Source organism: Heloderma suspectum, chromosome 1 (assembly GCF_057233095.1).
Source record: "Heloderma suspectum isolate Gila_16-S chromosome 1, 16-S_ref, whole genome shotgun sequence".
NCBI classification, from domain to species: domain Eukaryota; kingdom Metazoa; phylum Chordata; class Lepidosauria; order Squamata; family Helodermatidae; genus Heloderma; species Heloderma suspectum.
Window position 1 is genome coordinate 221,485,648 of NC_139458.1, and position 17,996 is coordinate 221,503,643.

The 17,996-nt window shown below is 41.8% G+C and overlaps 1 protein-coding gene across 6 annotated transcripts in view; it reads right to left on the reverse strand.

The window, feature by feature from the left end:
- IFT54 (intraflagellar transport 54) overlaps positions 1-17,460 on the reverse strand; it is a 39,312-nt gene extending 21,852 nt beyond the window's left edge. For 2 of the 6 annotated variants that reach the window (XM_084820039.1, XM_084820031.1), the window contains exons 1-9: positions 17,229-17,460; positions 9,982-10,050; positions 9,603-9,764; positions 6,571-6,699; positions 5,990-6,463; positions 3,333-3,410; positions 1,880-1,955; positions 969-1,073; positions 2-103 (exon numbers count right to left, since the gene is read on the reverse strand). In XM_084820039.1, the coding sequence (XP_084676165.1) occupies positions 2-103; positions 969-1,073; positions 1,880-1,955; positions 3,333-3,410; positions 5,990-6,463; positions 6,571-6,699; positions 9,603-9,764; positions 9,982-10,050; positions 17,229-17,351 (1,318 nt within the window). In that variant the 5' untranslated portion in view covers positions 17,352-17,460. The remainder of the gene's footprint in view (position 1; positions 104-968; positions 1,074-1,879; positions 1,956-3,332; positions 3,411-5,989; positions 6,464-6,570; positions 6,700-9,602; positions 9,765-9,981; positions 10,051-17,228) is intronic. The other 4 variants (XM_084820076.1, XM_084820066.1, XM_084820057.1 and 1 more) reach the window with 3 other exon arrangements.
- Between the last annotated feature and the right edge of the window lie 536 nt (positions 17,461-17,996).

Here is a 17,996-nt window from a genome sequence, read left to right on the forward strand (position 1 = left end):
CCTCTCTGTTTTACTGTAATTTCTGCTTCACCTTTTCCATGTAAAAATGTTGCTGATTTTTCATCTCCAAGTCTAGCTGCAATGTTATTAGCTCCCATTATTCCTAGCATAAACGTTTTTAGTTGGAAGTCATTAAACGAGTTAGTTAATGGGCAAAGTGCTGTGCTAGATATTACTTTAACTTATTGTTCAACACAGGTACAAGTCTTCCATGTACCACATAAACCTTGCAGTCTTTAAAGCAGACTTCCCCATCCTGGTACCCCCAAGATATGTGGGACTACAAGTCCTATTATCCCCAGCCATCTGGAAGACAGTAGGTTGGGGGCAGCTGCTTGAAAGGCTTCCCCAAAACAAGTTTTCCAAAGGTCCTGGGAACCTAAAACTACAGTGGAGTTTCAAGATTCTAGGCTTATAGGTAGGGGCAGTTCTCACATTCACACCCTCCCCAACTCCCCATCCTTAGATATAGGAGCAGTAAATCTCTCTGAATATACAAGAAAGGAGATGTCAAACCTCCCTCCCAACAACCATGACTCTGCAACAGAAGGGAACAACTCTTGCATTTTGAGAGTCCTCAGCTATTTTCCACTGACAAACCTCTGCTCTAAACCTATTGGGAATACTTGTCATTGAACAGTAATAATCATGTAGCTCTTTATGGCAACCCTGAAGGGTAGGTATTATTATCCTATCCTGCTGATTGATAAGTGATTGAATCTGAGTGAGTGAGTTTCCAATAGATGCAAGATTTACACCAGGGATTCTTTGATTCATAGCTTGGTCTCATAGCCACTACCCTACATCAGGTCTCTTGGATCCTAAAACATTTAAGAACACTTCTGTTGATTTGATACTACCAGACCAATTAGATGGTAAAACTGACGTTGCATGATTGTATTGCTTATTAAATATTGATACCTATTTAGCACTCAAAGATCAAGCAAGAGACCCTTGCCTTTCCTTACCTGGCTCTTGCGCTGTAATAACTGGCTCACCTTTCTCTTTTAATATGTTAGCTGTTCTTTCAATTGCACCACTAGATAGTATAATTTTACTAGTTTCTTTTCGTCCTGACATGAAAGAATTTACAATGAGATGTGTACTGTATACTATTAAAAATAATTTAAACAGGTTTAGAACCATTCAATTCTTCATCAAACTCTTTAATACAAGCAATTATCTAGCTGTTTGCTCATATGGTCCTGTGTTATTATTTCTTCAATCTACCAAACCTGTATACTACTGACAGGTATCTCCTGCTACAATATTAGCACCTCCAGATGCTAGCAATGCAACCTTCAGAAATTATGAGCACTATCATATGCATAGGCCTGGAACAGATATAATGGGAAACAAACGTTTCCTACCATGTGAACAACTCTCAGGCTTGCACAGTCCCTTCTCCCCTCTCCTCCGTTTCATGCACCACAGGAAGTGACTGAATGCTTCAGGTTTTTAAAAAAAAATTACAGTTCCCTGAGACATATGAACTTGAGAACTGTGGTTTGTTTAAAATGAATTCCAGCTGGGGGATGTTTGTTTAAATTACGGTTTGAGAACAAGTCAGGATCTAAAACCATGGTTTGATCCTATTTGTTCTCACTACATAGTTTAAACAAACCAGAGTTCCCCGAGTTCAGACATCAATGGGAATTGTGGTTAGTTTAAAATTGAAAATAAAAGCTTGTAATCCCCTGAAGTGCGCAAAAGAGTAGGGAAGGGGGAAATGAATAACCCCAAGGCTCATGTTGGCTTGTTCATATGGTAGGAAAGTATGCTTTCCTGTTATGTCTGTACTGTGCCATAGACTATGAAGTGCTCCAAATATCAAGGAACCCGCAGTATATAATTAAACAAAAAGGCTTGCTTTAGTTACCTTCACCTCCTGGTTTGGGTCGTTGTCTAGGTCCCTTTGTTGGATGTTGCTTTGATAACCTTGTTGAGTTTTCACTCTTGAGAAAATATACAATAGTAATAATGAAAAAAGGCTATTTACCTACAATTCTCTAAGCTGGCTGGGGAATGCTGAGAGTTGTAGGACTTTTTCCTGTCTAAACATCCACAGGATTGCACCCTTAGAAGGGTAGGTTCATGTCATGATTTGGCTAAACTGGGAGTGGGGCAGCCAGGAGTTGGTACTTGTGGATTTCATTAAAAACCCTGCCTTTCCCCCTATATTTGAAGCACTGTGGTAAACATTGCGGTCAGGGCAAAGATTCAGTATGACTGCTCTTCCCTATCAGTAAGGAGTAAGAGAGGGGAGGGGAAGAATAGGCACAAATATATCCCTTAAACCATAGAGAAAGAAGAAACAGGAGAGGCTCACAGAGAGGGTGAACGACATTCAGTTAGGGTGGCCAAAAGAAAGGAGGGCAAAGCTCCTGTACCTGTATAGAAGAGGGCATTTTGGCAGGTAAAAGTTGTCATATAACAAGCTGCAATTCCCTGTTCTACACTACTACTAAAGGTACACAATCCCTGTCCTTCTTTGCTCTAGCCAAACTCTGGTCACTCTAGCCAAACCACAAATATCAGAACTTCTCTAAAACTCCATTTCTACTTATTCATTCACCTGTATACCAAAACAATACATGGGAATCTTAACAGTGATGATGTTCCATCTGCATGAGAACCTCTACTCACACGCTGAAGCCTTGGAAAAAAGACTGAAGACCAATTTTGGAATACCAAAAAAATAGAGACCATTTTTCAAAACTGAAATGTGGCTCTTTGGTCATAGCTTGAATAAATCAAATTAGGAAGACTATCTGGAATACTCCTCAGAAAGCCATAAAGGTAATTTCCTTAATGCTTACGCAGGCAACATTTCTACTTTTTTCCCTTGAGTAAAGACTCCTCTGCTCCACCCCAATGAGATTTTGACTGTAAAGTCTCTTTTACTCAGGGTTAGTTCACATGTAATGGCAAACTACAGTTCATGAATAAGCTTTACGCTCAGGTGCGCCTCATGGACTTTGTTTTAATCAATTAATTAATTGATTAAAAAAAATTAATTTGCACCAGCAAATTGTGGCTTTCATAGAAGCCACAATTTGCTGGTGCATATATAACTGATATAAACATTACAGAAGGGGAGAGGGCAGGAAGGAATATGTGAACGCAGGGCTTGTTCGTGCAGTGCCAAAACGTATTTTTTACATGTGAACTTCAGGTTTGTGCTATTTTAATAAATAAGTTGAATAACTTTTTAAGTGGTTTAATATTTTTAAATCCCATGCCATCCTGGTCATGCTAATTTTCACTTGTTTGAGGAGGATAACAGTGAGAGATTCCAATCATTTGCAAAATGCATATTTTCTATTACTTACTTCTTTATCTGGCTCAGCTTTATCTTTTATAGTTCTTTCCAATGATTTTTTAGTTATACTCTCTTCAGATCCTATGGGCTAGGGAGGCAGAAAAAATAGTGAACACAATATTGTGTTTGTTAAAATTAAACGACAGCAATAGGTCATATTATATTTATCCAATTCTGCTTTTAAAGTCTGCATTAAGAAACCGCTACCACTAACTAACTGAGAGGACTTCAGATTTGTATGGTATAGTCCCATGTACAAAACCCTTGATTTTCTTTTTCTTTTTAGGTACAAAACTTTTGATGACCAAATGCTCTGAATGCTTTCACATTGTCCATATTTCATGTTACAGCTGAAATGGTGATGTACATGTCTAGATTTGTTTCTTTAAATTTGTCTACTTGCTTACAAAATTTATGCATTAATCATGTAAGTCAGTACTCTGTTAAATCAAAACAATGGGGCATGATTAAACCAAAGTTAAGCACAATCAATTAAGAACATGCTTCAGTTAGGGTGCAATCCTATGAAGATCATTGAAGGCTGCCGAGTATCCAATGCATGGCGGCCAGAGCATGGAGACGATTGTCACCTCCATGCTCCAGCCACCCTACATTTTTGGCTAGATAGCCGATTCTGGCTGTGTAGCCATGGCTTTGGGGTCGGAAGGAGGCCATGCAGCACACTGGAAACTGCATAATGTGGCTTCAGTGGTCTCTTCCCCATCCTGCCCCTAGGACCACCCCCTTTTCCTCATCTCCATGCTCTGTTTCTGAGCGCAGAGATGTAGCTGGTGCGAAGAGAACTGTGCCAGCTACAAGGGGCGGGGCAGGGGAGGGGAGCTTAGTTTCTGGGAACCGCGTTCAGAGCCCTGGCTCTGACGTCAGTTCCCAGAAACTGAAAATTCCTATGGTCCTCTAAACAGTGTCTAGTGGCCATAGGATTGCTCCCTTACACACTGAAATCAATATGAGTTAGCACTTACCTTGACTGGATCATTGTTTTAGAATTAAGCAGTTTCAGGACTGTATCACATATTAGTTCATATGACATGGGTGCTGTATTAGTATCATAAAATGCTTTATCAGAATGGCCACAGTATTTCATTCCTCAATCATGGTAACACAGCCATTCCCATATATATTTTACATACTTTTTTCACCATTAGGGTGGCCAAACTGGTTAAACAATTGACTGGTTAATCAATATAATCCTATATAACCTCAGTCAGTTCAGCAACTGAAGCATGCCCTGAGATTTCCAGTGGTTCATTTTTATATTTATTCTAAAAATCCATTTCCACCATTGCTAATTTAGGAACAACCACAGTTTTTCTTTTTTCTGTGCTCTGCCTTACAAGGAAACTATATGTTCTGATTACTATTAAAGACCAATCTGTATAACTGCTAGCTTTTATATTTTCAAAGAAGCAGCAACTGCTTCTTTCTGCCCATACCCTTTGGTGGACTGTCAAGTGGTGCTGGAGAAAGCTCTTACAAGTCCCCTGGACTGCAAGGAGGTCAAATCAGTCCATCCTAAAGGAAATCAACCCTGACTGCTCATTGGAAGGATAGATACTGAAGCTGAAGCTCAAATATTTTGGCCACCTAATGCGAAGAGAAAACTCCCTGGAAAAGACCCTGATGCTGGGAAAGACTGAAGGCAAAAGGAGAAGGGGACGACAGAGGATGAGATGGCTGGATAGCATCACTGATGCAATGAATATGGACTTGAGCACGCTCCAGGAGAGAGCGCAGGACAGGAAGGCCTGGCGTGCTATGGTCCATGGGGTCACAAAGAGTCGGACACGACTGAACGATTGAACAACAACAAAACACCTCCTCCATCTTAAAGACTAATTATAAGATATTGTACAAATGGTAGTATACACCTGTAAAAATTGCTTAAATGTATCTAAACAGGTCTGACATGCTGGTGATGTCAAAAGGCCAGGGGCATATTTGCCCATTTGGTGGGAATGCATGAAAGTGAAAAAATATTGGCTGGATGTCTTTCAAGGTATTAAAGATATGATTGGCTATGAGATACAATTATATCATAAAATAATATTGCTGAGAGCAATAAAAGGTCAGGTTAGGAAGGAATACATAGTATCAGTAATATGTATGCTATCAGGGGCTTTTATGCTGCTGGCAAAAGCATGGAAATCACCATTTACTCCCACTCTTGGTCAATGGAGAAGGAAAATATGGAATATGACTCTGATGAGTAAAATGACCCATTATAAACAACTTTAGTAAGGAAGAAATATCTTGAAAGAAAGTTTCCAGAGTAACTGAACTTTATTTACCTAATTTTAGAACCAATATAAGCCTAATAACCTAGCATTAAAGGATATGTTGACCATGGGCTGGATGTGATTTTAAATGTTTTGTTTTATGAAATATAAAATAAGAAAAAGAAATTAAAAAAGACTACTACAAATATTCAGGTCAGAGAATTTGGTTTTTCTTACTGCAAAACTGGTATTATTATTTTACCTACCCAGCTCTGATTGCAATTCCTATTCTACGCTAAATAAAAGTCTTATGTGCAAAAAAAATACAACAAAACTGAAACAACAAATGCATTATTTAAACACAGATTTGATCGAGATTTAATTACAGTTCCCATGAACTGCCAGTGTACACATGAAAAAAAGCCTCTACCTTTTTTTCTGCTTTGTCCTTTCCTTGTTCTCGCGACTGCTCCGTATCTTTGCCCCGTTCTCTTCGTTTGTCTTTTTCTCTATCCTTTCCCCTATCTCTGACCTTCTCATGTTCCTTATCCTTGTCCCTACTCTTTTCTTTATCTTTTTCTCTTAATTTGTCTTTTTCTCTTCCTCCGTCATGTTGTTTCCTTTCCTTGTCCCTTTCTTTATCCCGATCCTCTTTTTCTCCTTCTCCATCTCCTTTTTCTTTGTCTCTAATTTTCTCTGTTTCTTTTCCCTGTTTGGATGATCTGTTCTTGTTTCTCTCTCTTTCATGTTTTTCAACTTCTTTAAAATTGTCTTTATCAAGATTTTTGTGATGGTTCTCATAATCTTTATGTTTGTCACTTTCCTTTTCTTTTCGTTTGCTCTCTTCCTCAGGTTTTTGGTCTTGACTTGTACTTTTATCTTTTATTTCAGAGTCACCTCGTCCCTAAATAATAAAAGGTAAAAATAATAATCAGAAAACAATGCTTTCCCTTGCTTTTCATGCAACAAATAAAACGTATAATCTTTTTATCTACAACATTATTCACATACCTCTTTATGGGATCTATGTTCTTCTGTTCTAGATTCTCTGTTTTGAGATTTAGAAGATGATGGAATCCGTCCTTTGATATCAGCTTTCTCCCCAGCAAGGACTTTTTGAACAGCTTCATCACTGGATAGCTACAAAAGAGAAAATTCAACTCAAACTGACGTATAAAGTTTTAGCTCACAATTGTCATTTCTGTAACTCACTTTAGGCTTTCTTTAAAAAAAATTGCATTCAATCTCACTACCATTCCTTTCAACTCAACACAGTAATTCCTTTTAGGGCTACAACCCTGATCATGCTCAGGAGGGAGTAAGTTCCATTCAACTCAGTGTGGCTTACTGGTAAGTCAGGGATGCAGAACCTCAGGCCTGGGGGCCAAATCTGCCCCTCCAGGGGTTCCAATACAGCTGTCCCAGGTTCCACACAAGGTCCCATCCTCTTTCCCCCCAACCAGCAATCATCTAGTTTCCTGGCTTTTGTGCAGTTCCCCCACCACCACCACCATGCCCCATTCTAAAAGGTTGAAATGCTTCTCCTAAGGCTTGGTTACTGGCAGTAAGAGGTTTAAACTAAAATATGATGTTATTTTTTGTTTTTTGGTCCCATCCCTGCTGCCTTTGGCCTTGCCTACCACTGGAGTGTGGCCCCTGAGAGCTTCTCCAAAATGGAATTCAGCCCTCGGGCTGAAAGAGGTTCTGTACTCCTGTTCTAAGTAAACACACACAGGGCAAGATTGCAGGTAGATTTTTCTGTAATTCCATTATTCCAAAATATCCACAATATGATCCTGCTGATGAATAATATGATACACCTCCACTACTCTGTTGATTATCATTTCAAATTGGAGCTCACCACTGGTATTTAAAAAAACAGAGTGATAATTGTGAAAGGAAAGTATTCACCATAGGATTTCACTAATAAATACAATGCTCCAAATAATTGTTTTATTATCTGTACACTTGTATTGGTTAGTGAAATATTCTGTATTGGTTACTGAAATATGTTTACGTTACTTTGGGACTTTAAGTATCTTAAAACAAGAGCCAGGTTTTGTCCTATGGGCTTTCCCTGCCTTTGCTCTGCAAACAACAAATGAACCTGCTTTCACAGAAAGAGATGCTTGCCAAGTTGCAGAAAAAACTAATTCCACTGGAGCCAGAGAAGCTACATACCAGCCACAGGTTGGTATTTAGGCTCTGATGATAGGAATGCCTTATACTTAGCTTTCCTTAATGGGTGATAAAACAATAGACAGTGATGAGGGATGGAATTTTTTCCACAGCTATATATTTCTAAGGAAAATCTTCCATTTCTAAAAATTGATTGTGTCATAAAATTAATCAGTAGCATAATGAATGCATACAATATCAGTCTAATAGAGCAGTTTCAAAGTTGTAACTGACTTTTTTCAGGTGACTATCTCTAGGAATAGATATAGATAAAATCTATAGATCTATTTTATCTATAGTAATTGATAAAATATACATATAAAATCAATCCTGCACAGCTCTTTGGACATGCTAAAATGAGTACCTTAACTGTTTTCAGTGCCTTCATTTTTTTCTTAAAATTTAAACAGAGTGAGGGGCATTAATGCTCTGTCTTAAAATGTTTAAAGCTGACCAACAAGAATAACTTCCAAGTAAATCTTGAAATTTGTTTTATTATAATGTGACACACATTGACAGAGAAATTCTATGGAGGGGTGAGCAGAGAGAATCCATGGTGACTATTCTGCCACAATCAAAGCTCAGCCAGTTCACAGGACCAAGGGGGGAGGGGGGAGTTTATTTTTTTCCTTTTGACCTCCCCCCACCTCTGCCCTGCCTATACTCTAATGTGAGGGAAGTTATAATGCCAGCTCCAGGTCCGGTGTAGCTCTGAGAAAGGTCTGTAATATCCTAGGGCACCTCAGACACTCTCCCAGTGAGCACAGGATTGCCCCCTATGTGGACTTATTTGAACAGGAGGGGAAAAAATAATAGTTTCAGTTCAACTACTTTTCACTATTGAAAAGTATGTATATAAGAAGAGGTATTTATAGAACACAAAAAATTAATATGGTGTCCTTTTTTAAAGTTTTATTTACTAAATATAATTGTTAATATAGATTTAGTAAAATATATATTTATTTAATATATAAATATAATAAATATATATAATATTTATTATATATATTTGACTTATATTTAAATATAAATCAAACATCCTAAATCAGATCCAAATCAATTTAGAGCACTGGATTTTTAAAAAATGCATTCAGGCACCACCAATCACTTTGGTATCCTATTTTTGCTGTCCCACCTTGTTGCTCTTAGGCCTTTGTTGTGACAGGTACCTCAGTGTTGAATTCCAGTCTTCCAAATATTCATATTTGTTTCTATCTAATCACTTCTAAAAAGCTAAAGACTTGTTTATTTCCCAAGAGATTTCAAGAGATCTACTGTTAATTACTTCTTTAGTCTATCGTCCCCTTCTCTCTTTTTAAAGCTTCTTTAAATTTTTTTAAATGTTTTGTTGCATATTTTATGCAAACACCTCAAATAGCAACTGAATTTTACTGTATTATATGAAGCACCCTAGGAGAGAAGTATCCAATAGTAATGGAATAATTTTGTATGTTATTATTAATTTATGATTTATGTAAAATAATTTGTACCCTGACTTTCCACTTCTGTTCTGAGGAGCCCAAGGAGATTTACGTTCTTTAAGCTGTCAAGAGAAGTCCAGATTCCATTAGGTGAATCACATACATGCTGCACAGATGTGTGGATAAACAAGTTACTAACTAACTCATGTATACAAATGCCTGTCTGCTGCACCTCTGTTGCAAAGGGGTGAATTTTGGAAAGCAGAGGATGAGAGATAGATGCTTAACTCTTCCCCTACAATTCCCACCCAAGCTGCCAGTGACTCTTCCCTCACCTTTTCCCAATCTACCTTTCCTCCAGCTGGGGTTCCAGAACTGCATTTGAATGGAAACATTTAGTAATGCTGAACGCCATGGATTAAAAAATGTCTGTTGAGATCCTACCTTATTGAGACAGCATTTAGCAATTGCTTGCAGCAGTTCATTGGTTCGTTCAGGTTCATGTCCAGCAACAATACGTGCTGGCTTCACTGACAAAGGCTCCCCTGTCACCATGATGACAACATCAATAGCTTTCTGAAGGAAGCTGATTTTTGTATCTTTATCCTAGTAGAGCAACACTTCAAGTTAATTCTCCAGACTGTAGCATAAATTGTACTCTTAATGGCATATAATCTTAAATACATTTAGATCATGTAGCATTTTGGTACAGTTCAGCCATTACATCAAATCATACTTAAAGGTTTATGTTTGTGAGTGCGAGCACGCACCTGTAGTATTTCTTAACACTTAAAAAAATTAAATAATGGAAGTGTATACATACCTTAACATTATCAGATTTCATCTCTGCTTCTGTGTACAGTCCTTTCATAAAACCAGTTGATCTAATTACCTTTAAAACAATAAAAACAATGTGTTTTGTTTCTGGATTTGGCGGGCAGCTATGTCTGCACTTCCATAGAGATCCTAATGTTTTCAGGTTTATCACTTTTCAGTGAGACTTCACATGTACTACAATTCTATCAAAAGTATTTTCCCCGAAGGATACAAAATTGTTTTAACACAGGTTCAGGTAACTGTAGAGATCATCATGATAATCTCCAGTGAAATTCTCCTCTGTATAGCGTTCCTATGTTCTGTTTATGACAAAAGTTTGTGGCTCATATTACATACAGTCTAGCAAAGTTCCCTTTGGTTATGACCATTCTCTGTTCAGAAACAATTATTCTTTCAACAACTTGATATTATAATATAAACCAGTGGGGCCAGCTAGGTTATGGGCACTGGAAGCTCTTGTAGGACTCTGGGTTTTTCTGAGGTTTTTTTTTGCGTATCTCTTAGTTGATATAATATGCTGTAGAGTATTTCCAAAACAATGACTAACTTTTCAGTGTTAATTGGTTTAGAGTAAGTTCTCTTCATTACTACTGCAATGGAATTTGTATTGAGGTATTGCCATAGCATCCAGACTGGCAAAATACGATTATGATTAAATCAGGTTTAACCAGCTACAAGGCCAAGATGGTAATACTCAAATGTAGAACTTGAGCCACCAATGGGTTATGGGAGTATAATGGATCAGTTGCTATGTTATTGATGGCTGCTAATATGTAGGACTGCCAAATTCTCAATGTCATCATGCCGTTACCAGTTGCAAAGAAGAGAAGTAAAGAAGAAACCACCTTGAAAGGCAGGATATAAATCAAACAAATAAATAAAACAAGTAAAACTTTTGGCAGATGCAGCTTCTCTTTGCATAATGCTCTAGAGGCTTCTGATCCAGAAGAACAATCCTGCTGGCATAAATAGGAGGATGTGATCTTCATCTATTCCCTTTCTCTCTGCAGTCACCTATGCCCCTTAAACCTGTTATTGAGGTTTTGGGGGTCTACTGAAACAGTGGGAGAGGCAGTGCTGGGATGTATGCGGGGGAATTAACAGAGATCACCCCCCACACACACACTTTCTACTAGCAGGAACATTCTGAGCAGACCTCCATTGAGGGAATGCTCCCACTGGTGGAAAAGAAGCTGCATCCAACCCTTTCCATTTTTGAGACCTTCCTCTATTGACAGCTATGGCCCTATTCACATTTAACACAAAGCCACGATGGTCAGGGAATTTCCGCTAACCACGGTGGCTTAGCGTGTCGTGCGAGGACCACATTCCTTGTGGTTAATTAGCCACCCTAGCTAACCACCACACTGCAACAGCGTGGCCTACTGTGCTGTCTGGCTTCCTGATGGTTTAAAAGGGCTCCAGAGGACTTCCAGGCCATGACCGTAGAGTCTGGAGGCTAGAACATCCACCACTGCCGGCGATGCTCCAACCGCTGTGGACTTTCTCTATGGTTGCGTGGCCATTTTGGCTGCCAGAGCAGCCACTGGGGGCCCGTTCACACCACAGAGGATGACAGGATGCACAGTAACCATGCTGGGACGATCACCACGTAACTATGGAGGAGGGTGGTTAGTGGAACCATGTGGCGCTGCATGGTTTCATGACCATCTGGCAGGCCTGCATGTTGTGGTTTCACTACCCCTCGCCCCGAATTACCCTAACCACCCTCTCCCCTTGTGTGCGTGAACAGGCCATTTAATTTTTTTGTCTTTTTGAAGATCTTTAGTATGGGAACAATCCAGCCAAATTCCAAATGATTTCGGCTGCTTTCAATGGGAGTGTTAAGCACTTGCTAATTTAGCCACATGAAGCTAAAATAAGTGGAGGTGATTTTCATTTTTACCCCTGCAGCCCCACATGACACCTCCCACATTGTTCCTGAGGGTCCCTCAACCCTCCAGAGCAGCTTGCTGGGGGGCTGTAGGGAGAAGGCAGAATTCGTGAAAATCACCTCCCCATCCCTTCAGCCTGCAGGAATGTCCAGTGAGCAGACTTCTACTCATGGGAACTCCAGATCCAAGCTTATATATTTTTGTCCTCTGTCTACCTTTTTATAACCAAGTCATGGTTTGTTTGTTTTTAACTGAGACCTCACATAATTTTATTTAAAATGGGGAAGGATATCAGTCTCCAAACCCTTAAATCCATCCACCAGTCCTATTTTTATATTGGAGAGATAAAGTAAATTGCAGAAGGTAACAATTTTTGTTACAACAAGCTAAGGGTCTTGTCTGCTAGTCTTGGCACTTCACTGAACAATCCTATACAAGTTTACTTGGAAGTAAGGCTTACTTCCAGGAAAATGGCCAAAGAACTGCAGCTGAATAAATAAATAGCATTATAGCAGGATATAGGTTTGATGGGCCAAGCCCAGTCTTGAAATATAAGTGACGCAGTCATCTATGGGGTAGGTGTATATGTTGTTATCATACATTCAGGCTTTGCAAATCTACTTCTTCTTACATTTCATGATCTTTTGGCCCCACCATTTACACGTGCGTGTTTTCCTCTGTACCCATGTTCCAGATTAGGATAACACCTCATATATCTGATGAAATGGGCTCTTGTTAATGAAAGCTTAGGCCACAATGGTCCAGTTTGCACAATCACCATGCCTTAAATAAGCCGCTGTTGAGGGGGTTGTTTCCCCTTCAAAAAAGCCATGCCACCTGGGTTCGAAAGACACAACAAGCCACTCCTGGGTGGGTAATTAAGCAAATAGTGCCTGGCACATGCCATAGCTTGTTTAAGCTGTCATGATCATGCAAACTGGGGCAATAAATATGTTTGCCTTAAGGTGCCACAAGACCCTTGGTTGTAACAGTAATACAGACTATTACTATTAGATTTCTATCTCACTTTTCCTTCAAGGAGTGCAAGGTGACATTCATGGTTCTCCCTCTACCCCTTTTAGCTTTACAACCCTCTGAGGTGGGTTAGGATGAAAGAGAGTGGCCTAGATCACCCAGTGAGCTTCATAGCTAAGTGGGCATGAGAACCTGCATTTCCTGAATCCAGTACTACAACTACACCACTGTGTCTCTTATAAAGCAAAACCAGAGGTCTCTTGTATTGCATGGCCTTTTGATCCCAATGTTCACATTTCTTTCCCTCCTAGACCCATATGTACCCATATTTGCTAAAGGAAACTAACATGTAATGTATGTGACTCAGTGGGCTCTAGTCCACAAAGATTTATGTCACAAGACCACCTGGAATGGAATAGAATGGGACGGAATTGGGTGGTGGCAGTGGAAGAGATCCCCTTCATGGATCACTGCCTTGTTGTGGTGAAGGGGCTTGCGTAACTCAGGGAAGCCATAAGCTATGCCGTGCAGGGCCACCCAAGACAGACAGGTCATGGCAGAGAGTTCTGACAAAATGTGGTCCACTGGAGAAGGAAATGGCAACCCACTCCAGTATTCTTGCCAAGAAAACCCCATGGAACGTATCACAAGGCTAAAAGAGATGACGCCGGAAGATGAGCCCCTCAGGTCGGAAGGTGTCCAATATACCACTGGGGAAGAGCAGAGGGTATTTCCAAGTAGCGCCAGAAAGAGTGAAGCGGCTGGGCCAAAGCCGAAAGGACACTCAGCTGTGGATGTGTCTGGTGGTGAAAAGAAAATCCGATGCTGTAAAGAACAATATTGTTTAGGAACCTGGAATGTCAGATCAATGAATCAAGGTAAACTGGAGGTGGTCAAACATGAGATGGCAAGACTGAACATCAACATCTTGGGAATCAGCGAACTAAAATGGACAGGCATGGGCGAATTTAATTCAGGTGACCATCATATCTACTACTGTGGGCAAGAATCCCTTAAAAGAAATGGAGTAGCACTCATAGTCAACAAGCAGTACTGGGGTACAATCTCAAAAACGATAGAATGATCTCAGTCTAAGGCAAACCATTCAACATCACAGTAATTCAAGTCTATGCCCCAGCCACTGAGGACAAAGAAGCTGAGGTTGATCGGTTCTATGAAGACCTCCAACACCTTCTAGAACTAACACCAAAAATAGATGTCCTCTTCATCATAGGGGATTGGAATGCTAAAGTAGGAAGTCAAGAAATCACTGGGATAACAGGCAAGCATGGCCTTGGTGTACAAAATGAAGCAGGACAAAAGCTAATTGAGTTTTGCCAAGAGAACATGCTGATCATAGCAAACACTCTTTTCCAACAGCACAAGAGACGACTCTACACATGGACATCACCAGATGGTCAATATTGAAATCAGATTGATTATGTCCTTTGCAGCCAAAGATGGAGAAGCTCCATACAGTCAGTCAAAACAAGACCTGGAGCTGACTGTGGCTCAGATCATGAGCTTCATGTTGCAAAATGTCGGCTGAAATTGAAGAACGTAGGGAAAACCACTAAACCATTCAGGTATGACCTCAATCATATCCCTGATGAATATACAGTGGAGGTGAGGAATAGATTTCAGGGATTAGACCTGATAGACAGAGTGCCTGAGGAACTATGGACGGAGGTCCGTAACATTGTTCAGGAGGCAGCAACTCGATCCATCCCCCAAAAAAAGAAATGGAAGAAAGCCAAGTGGCTGTCTGATGAGGCTTTACAAGTAGCTGAGGAAAGAAGGGAAGCGAAAAGCAAGGGAGAAAGGGGAAGATAAATCCAACTGAAAGCAGAGTTCCAGAGAATAGCAAGGAGAGACAAGAAGGCCTTCTTAAATGAACAATGCAAAGAAATCAAGGAAAACAGAATGGGAAAGACTAGAGATCTCTTCAAGAAAATCGGAGATCTCAAGGGAACGTTTTGTGCAAAGACGGGCATGATAAAGGACAAAGAAGGCAGGGACCTCACAGAAGCAGATGAGCTTAAGAAGAGGTGGAAAGAATACACAGAAGAACTATACAGGAAAGATCTGAATGTCCCTGATAGCCATGATAGTGTGGTCACTGAACTTGAGCCGGACATCCTAGAGAGTGAAGTCAAGTGGGCCTTAGGAAGCATTACTTACAACAAAGCTAGCGGAGATGACAGTATTCCAGCTAAGCTATTTAAAATCCTAAAAGATGATGCTGTTAAAGTGCTGCACTCAATATGCCAACAAATCTGGAACACTCAACAGTGGCCGCAAGACTGGAAAAGGTCAGTTTACATTCCAATTCCAAAGATGGGCAACGCCAAAGAATGTTCAAACTACCGCACAATTGTGCTCATTTCACATGCCAGCAAGGTGATGCTCAAAATCCTACAAGCTAGGCTTCAGCAGTATGCGAACCGAGAACTACTGGAAGTACAAGCTGGGTTTCGAAGAGGCAGAGGAACTAGAGATCAAATCGCCAACGTTCGCTGGATCATGGAGAAAGCAAGAGAATTCCAGAAAAACGTCTATTTCTGCTTCATTGACTATGCTAAAGCCTTTGATTGTGTGGATCACAACGAACTGTGGCAAATTCTTAAAGTGATGGGAGTACCAGACCACCTTACCTGTCTCCTGAGAAACTTGTACGAGGGTCAAGAAGCAACAGTAAGAACCAGGCATGGAACAACCGATTGGTTCAAAATTGGGAAAGGAGTACGACAAGGCTGCATATTGTCACCCTGCTTATTTAACTTATATGCAGAGTACATCATGAGAAACGCCGGGTTGGATGAATCACAGGTCGGAATTAAGATTGCTGGGAGAATTATCAACAACCTCCAATATGCAGATGATACCACCCGAATGGCAGAAAGCGAAGAGGATCTAAAGAGCCTCTTGTTGAGGGTGAAAGAGGAGAGTGCAAAAGCTGGTTTGAAACTCAACATTAAAAAAACTAAGATCATGGCATCTGGCCCCATCACTTCCTGGCATATAGAAGGGGAAGAAATGGAAGCTGTGACAGATTTTATTTTCTTGGGCTCCAAGATCACCGCAGACGGTGACTGTAGCCATGAAATTAAAAGACGCTTGCTCCTTGGGAGGAAAGCTATGGCAAACCTAGACAGCATAGTAAGAAGCAGAGACATCACCTCGCTGACAAAGGTCTGTCTAATCAAAGCTATGGTTTTCCCAGTAGTAATGTATGGCTGTGAGAGCTGGACTATAAGGAAGGCTGAGCGCCAAAGAATTGATGCTTTCGAACTGTGGTGCTGGAGAAGACTCTTACGGGTCCCATGGACTGCAAGGAGGTCAAATCAGTCCATCCTAAAGGAAATCAACCCGGAGTGCTCATTGGAAGGATAGACACTGAAGCTGAAGCTCCAATATTTTGGCCACCTAATGCGAAGAGAAAACTCCCTGGAAAAGACCCTGATGCTGGGAAAGACTGAAGGCAAAAGGAGAAGGGGACGGCAGAGGATGAGATGGCTAGATAGCATCACCGATGCAATGAATATGAACTTGAGCACGCTCCGGGAGAGAGCGCAGGACAGGAAGGCCTGGCGTGCTATGGTCCATGGGGTCACGAAGAGTCGGACTCGATTGAACGACTGAACAACAACAACAAGTGGAAGAGAAGGTTTTCATAATTCCAAGGATACATAACTGAGGCAGATTTCACTCAGCCTGATCATGCTCCACTACCATTACTACAAGAAGTCTTCTCTACCTCCATACTGGCCTACATAGCTGTGCTTTTAACAGTAGCATGATCTACAGGCCAAGCTTTTTCACTTCATGGAGAGATCAAAGGCACAGCACCCGCCATACTAATGACTGAGTTGCCCTATCTATAAAGAGGCAAGGCCGGGATCACTTCTTGCTGGCATGTCCAGTAAAAATGGACTTCTGCTAGCCAACAAACAACTGGAAGAATAGCTTTGCATGCCTGTGCGCTGCAGCATGTAGTGGATTGTTTTAACGCTCAATGACCGACTACATTTTGAGATTCTGCATCTGTTTACGGCGTATGTTATGTCCTTTGGCCCAAGCCAATGCACTCTCTCTATCTATACGGTGCAGCTGCAGAGGCCGTTTGAGAGTGGCCACTCTGGATAGGGGTGGAAATCCGAGGGGTGGCCGGGGGAGACGAAATTGGCATCGACGCTTCCAGGGATGTGCGTGGCGGTGGCGGCGGCGGCGGCATAACCACCCCTTCCCGCGCACACGCTTCCCTCCCGCAGCCGCCGCCCCGGGTTGCCTGGCAACGGGGGAACGCCAGCCGGCCCCTTCTCCTCGACACACACAGCCCCCGCGCCCTCTCGCCCCGCCTGACCTCCCCTATCACGTCGTGCAGGTAGCGGAAGGGGGGCTTGCTGAGAAGGCGTTCCGTGAGGGGCGGTTTCCGAATCACTCGCCCCAGCAGCTCCTGCGTACGCCGGACCATGGAGCCCTGCATGGCAGCGGGCCCCGGGGCAGGCCCTGGCAAGCTCCCGGCACGCCCCGCGCTCCAGACTCGCGCTCCGGCCTGCGCTGTCGTTGCTACCCAACTTCGCGACCCTAGCAACAGGCGGCGTCTAGCCCTGGTCTCGTTACGGTGCATCCGGCTCCGCCTCTCCGCCTTCCCATTGGGCGTTGGGCTAGGAGGCGATGACATCAGAGGCCTCGGCGGCTGACTTCCTTTCGGTGTTCCAGCGCGCATCGAGGAGGAGGAAGAAAGGGGGACGTGGCGGAGAGCGGGGGTGGATCGGCGGATGCGCGCTTGTTGCTCTGTCGTCATCTTCGGTTTCACTCTGCAAAGGCGGAATCTGGGTTTCAGCGCAGCTTATCGCACAAGAATCCCAGCTTTCATATTTTAGGTGGAATTCTTGTTTCTCTAAAACGGATGGAGAACCTGTGGCCCTTCGGACGTTATTGAACTACAGCTCCCATCATCCCTTGCCGTTGGCCCTGCTGGCTGGGACCAATGGGGGCTGGAGTCCAACTTAAAAAAAGAAAAACAACTCTAGGCCGCATGGTTGACGGGAATGGGTTGCGTCTGTTGCAGGCGCAGAAAAGCAGTGAGATGTAGTTAAGAGTGTAGGATTTGGGGCATGGGGCCAAT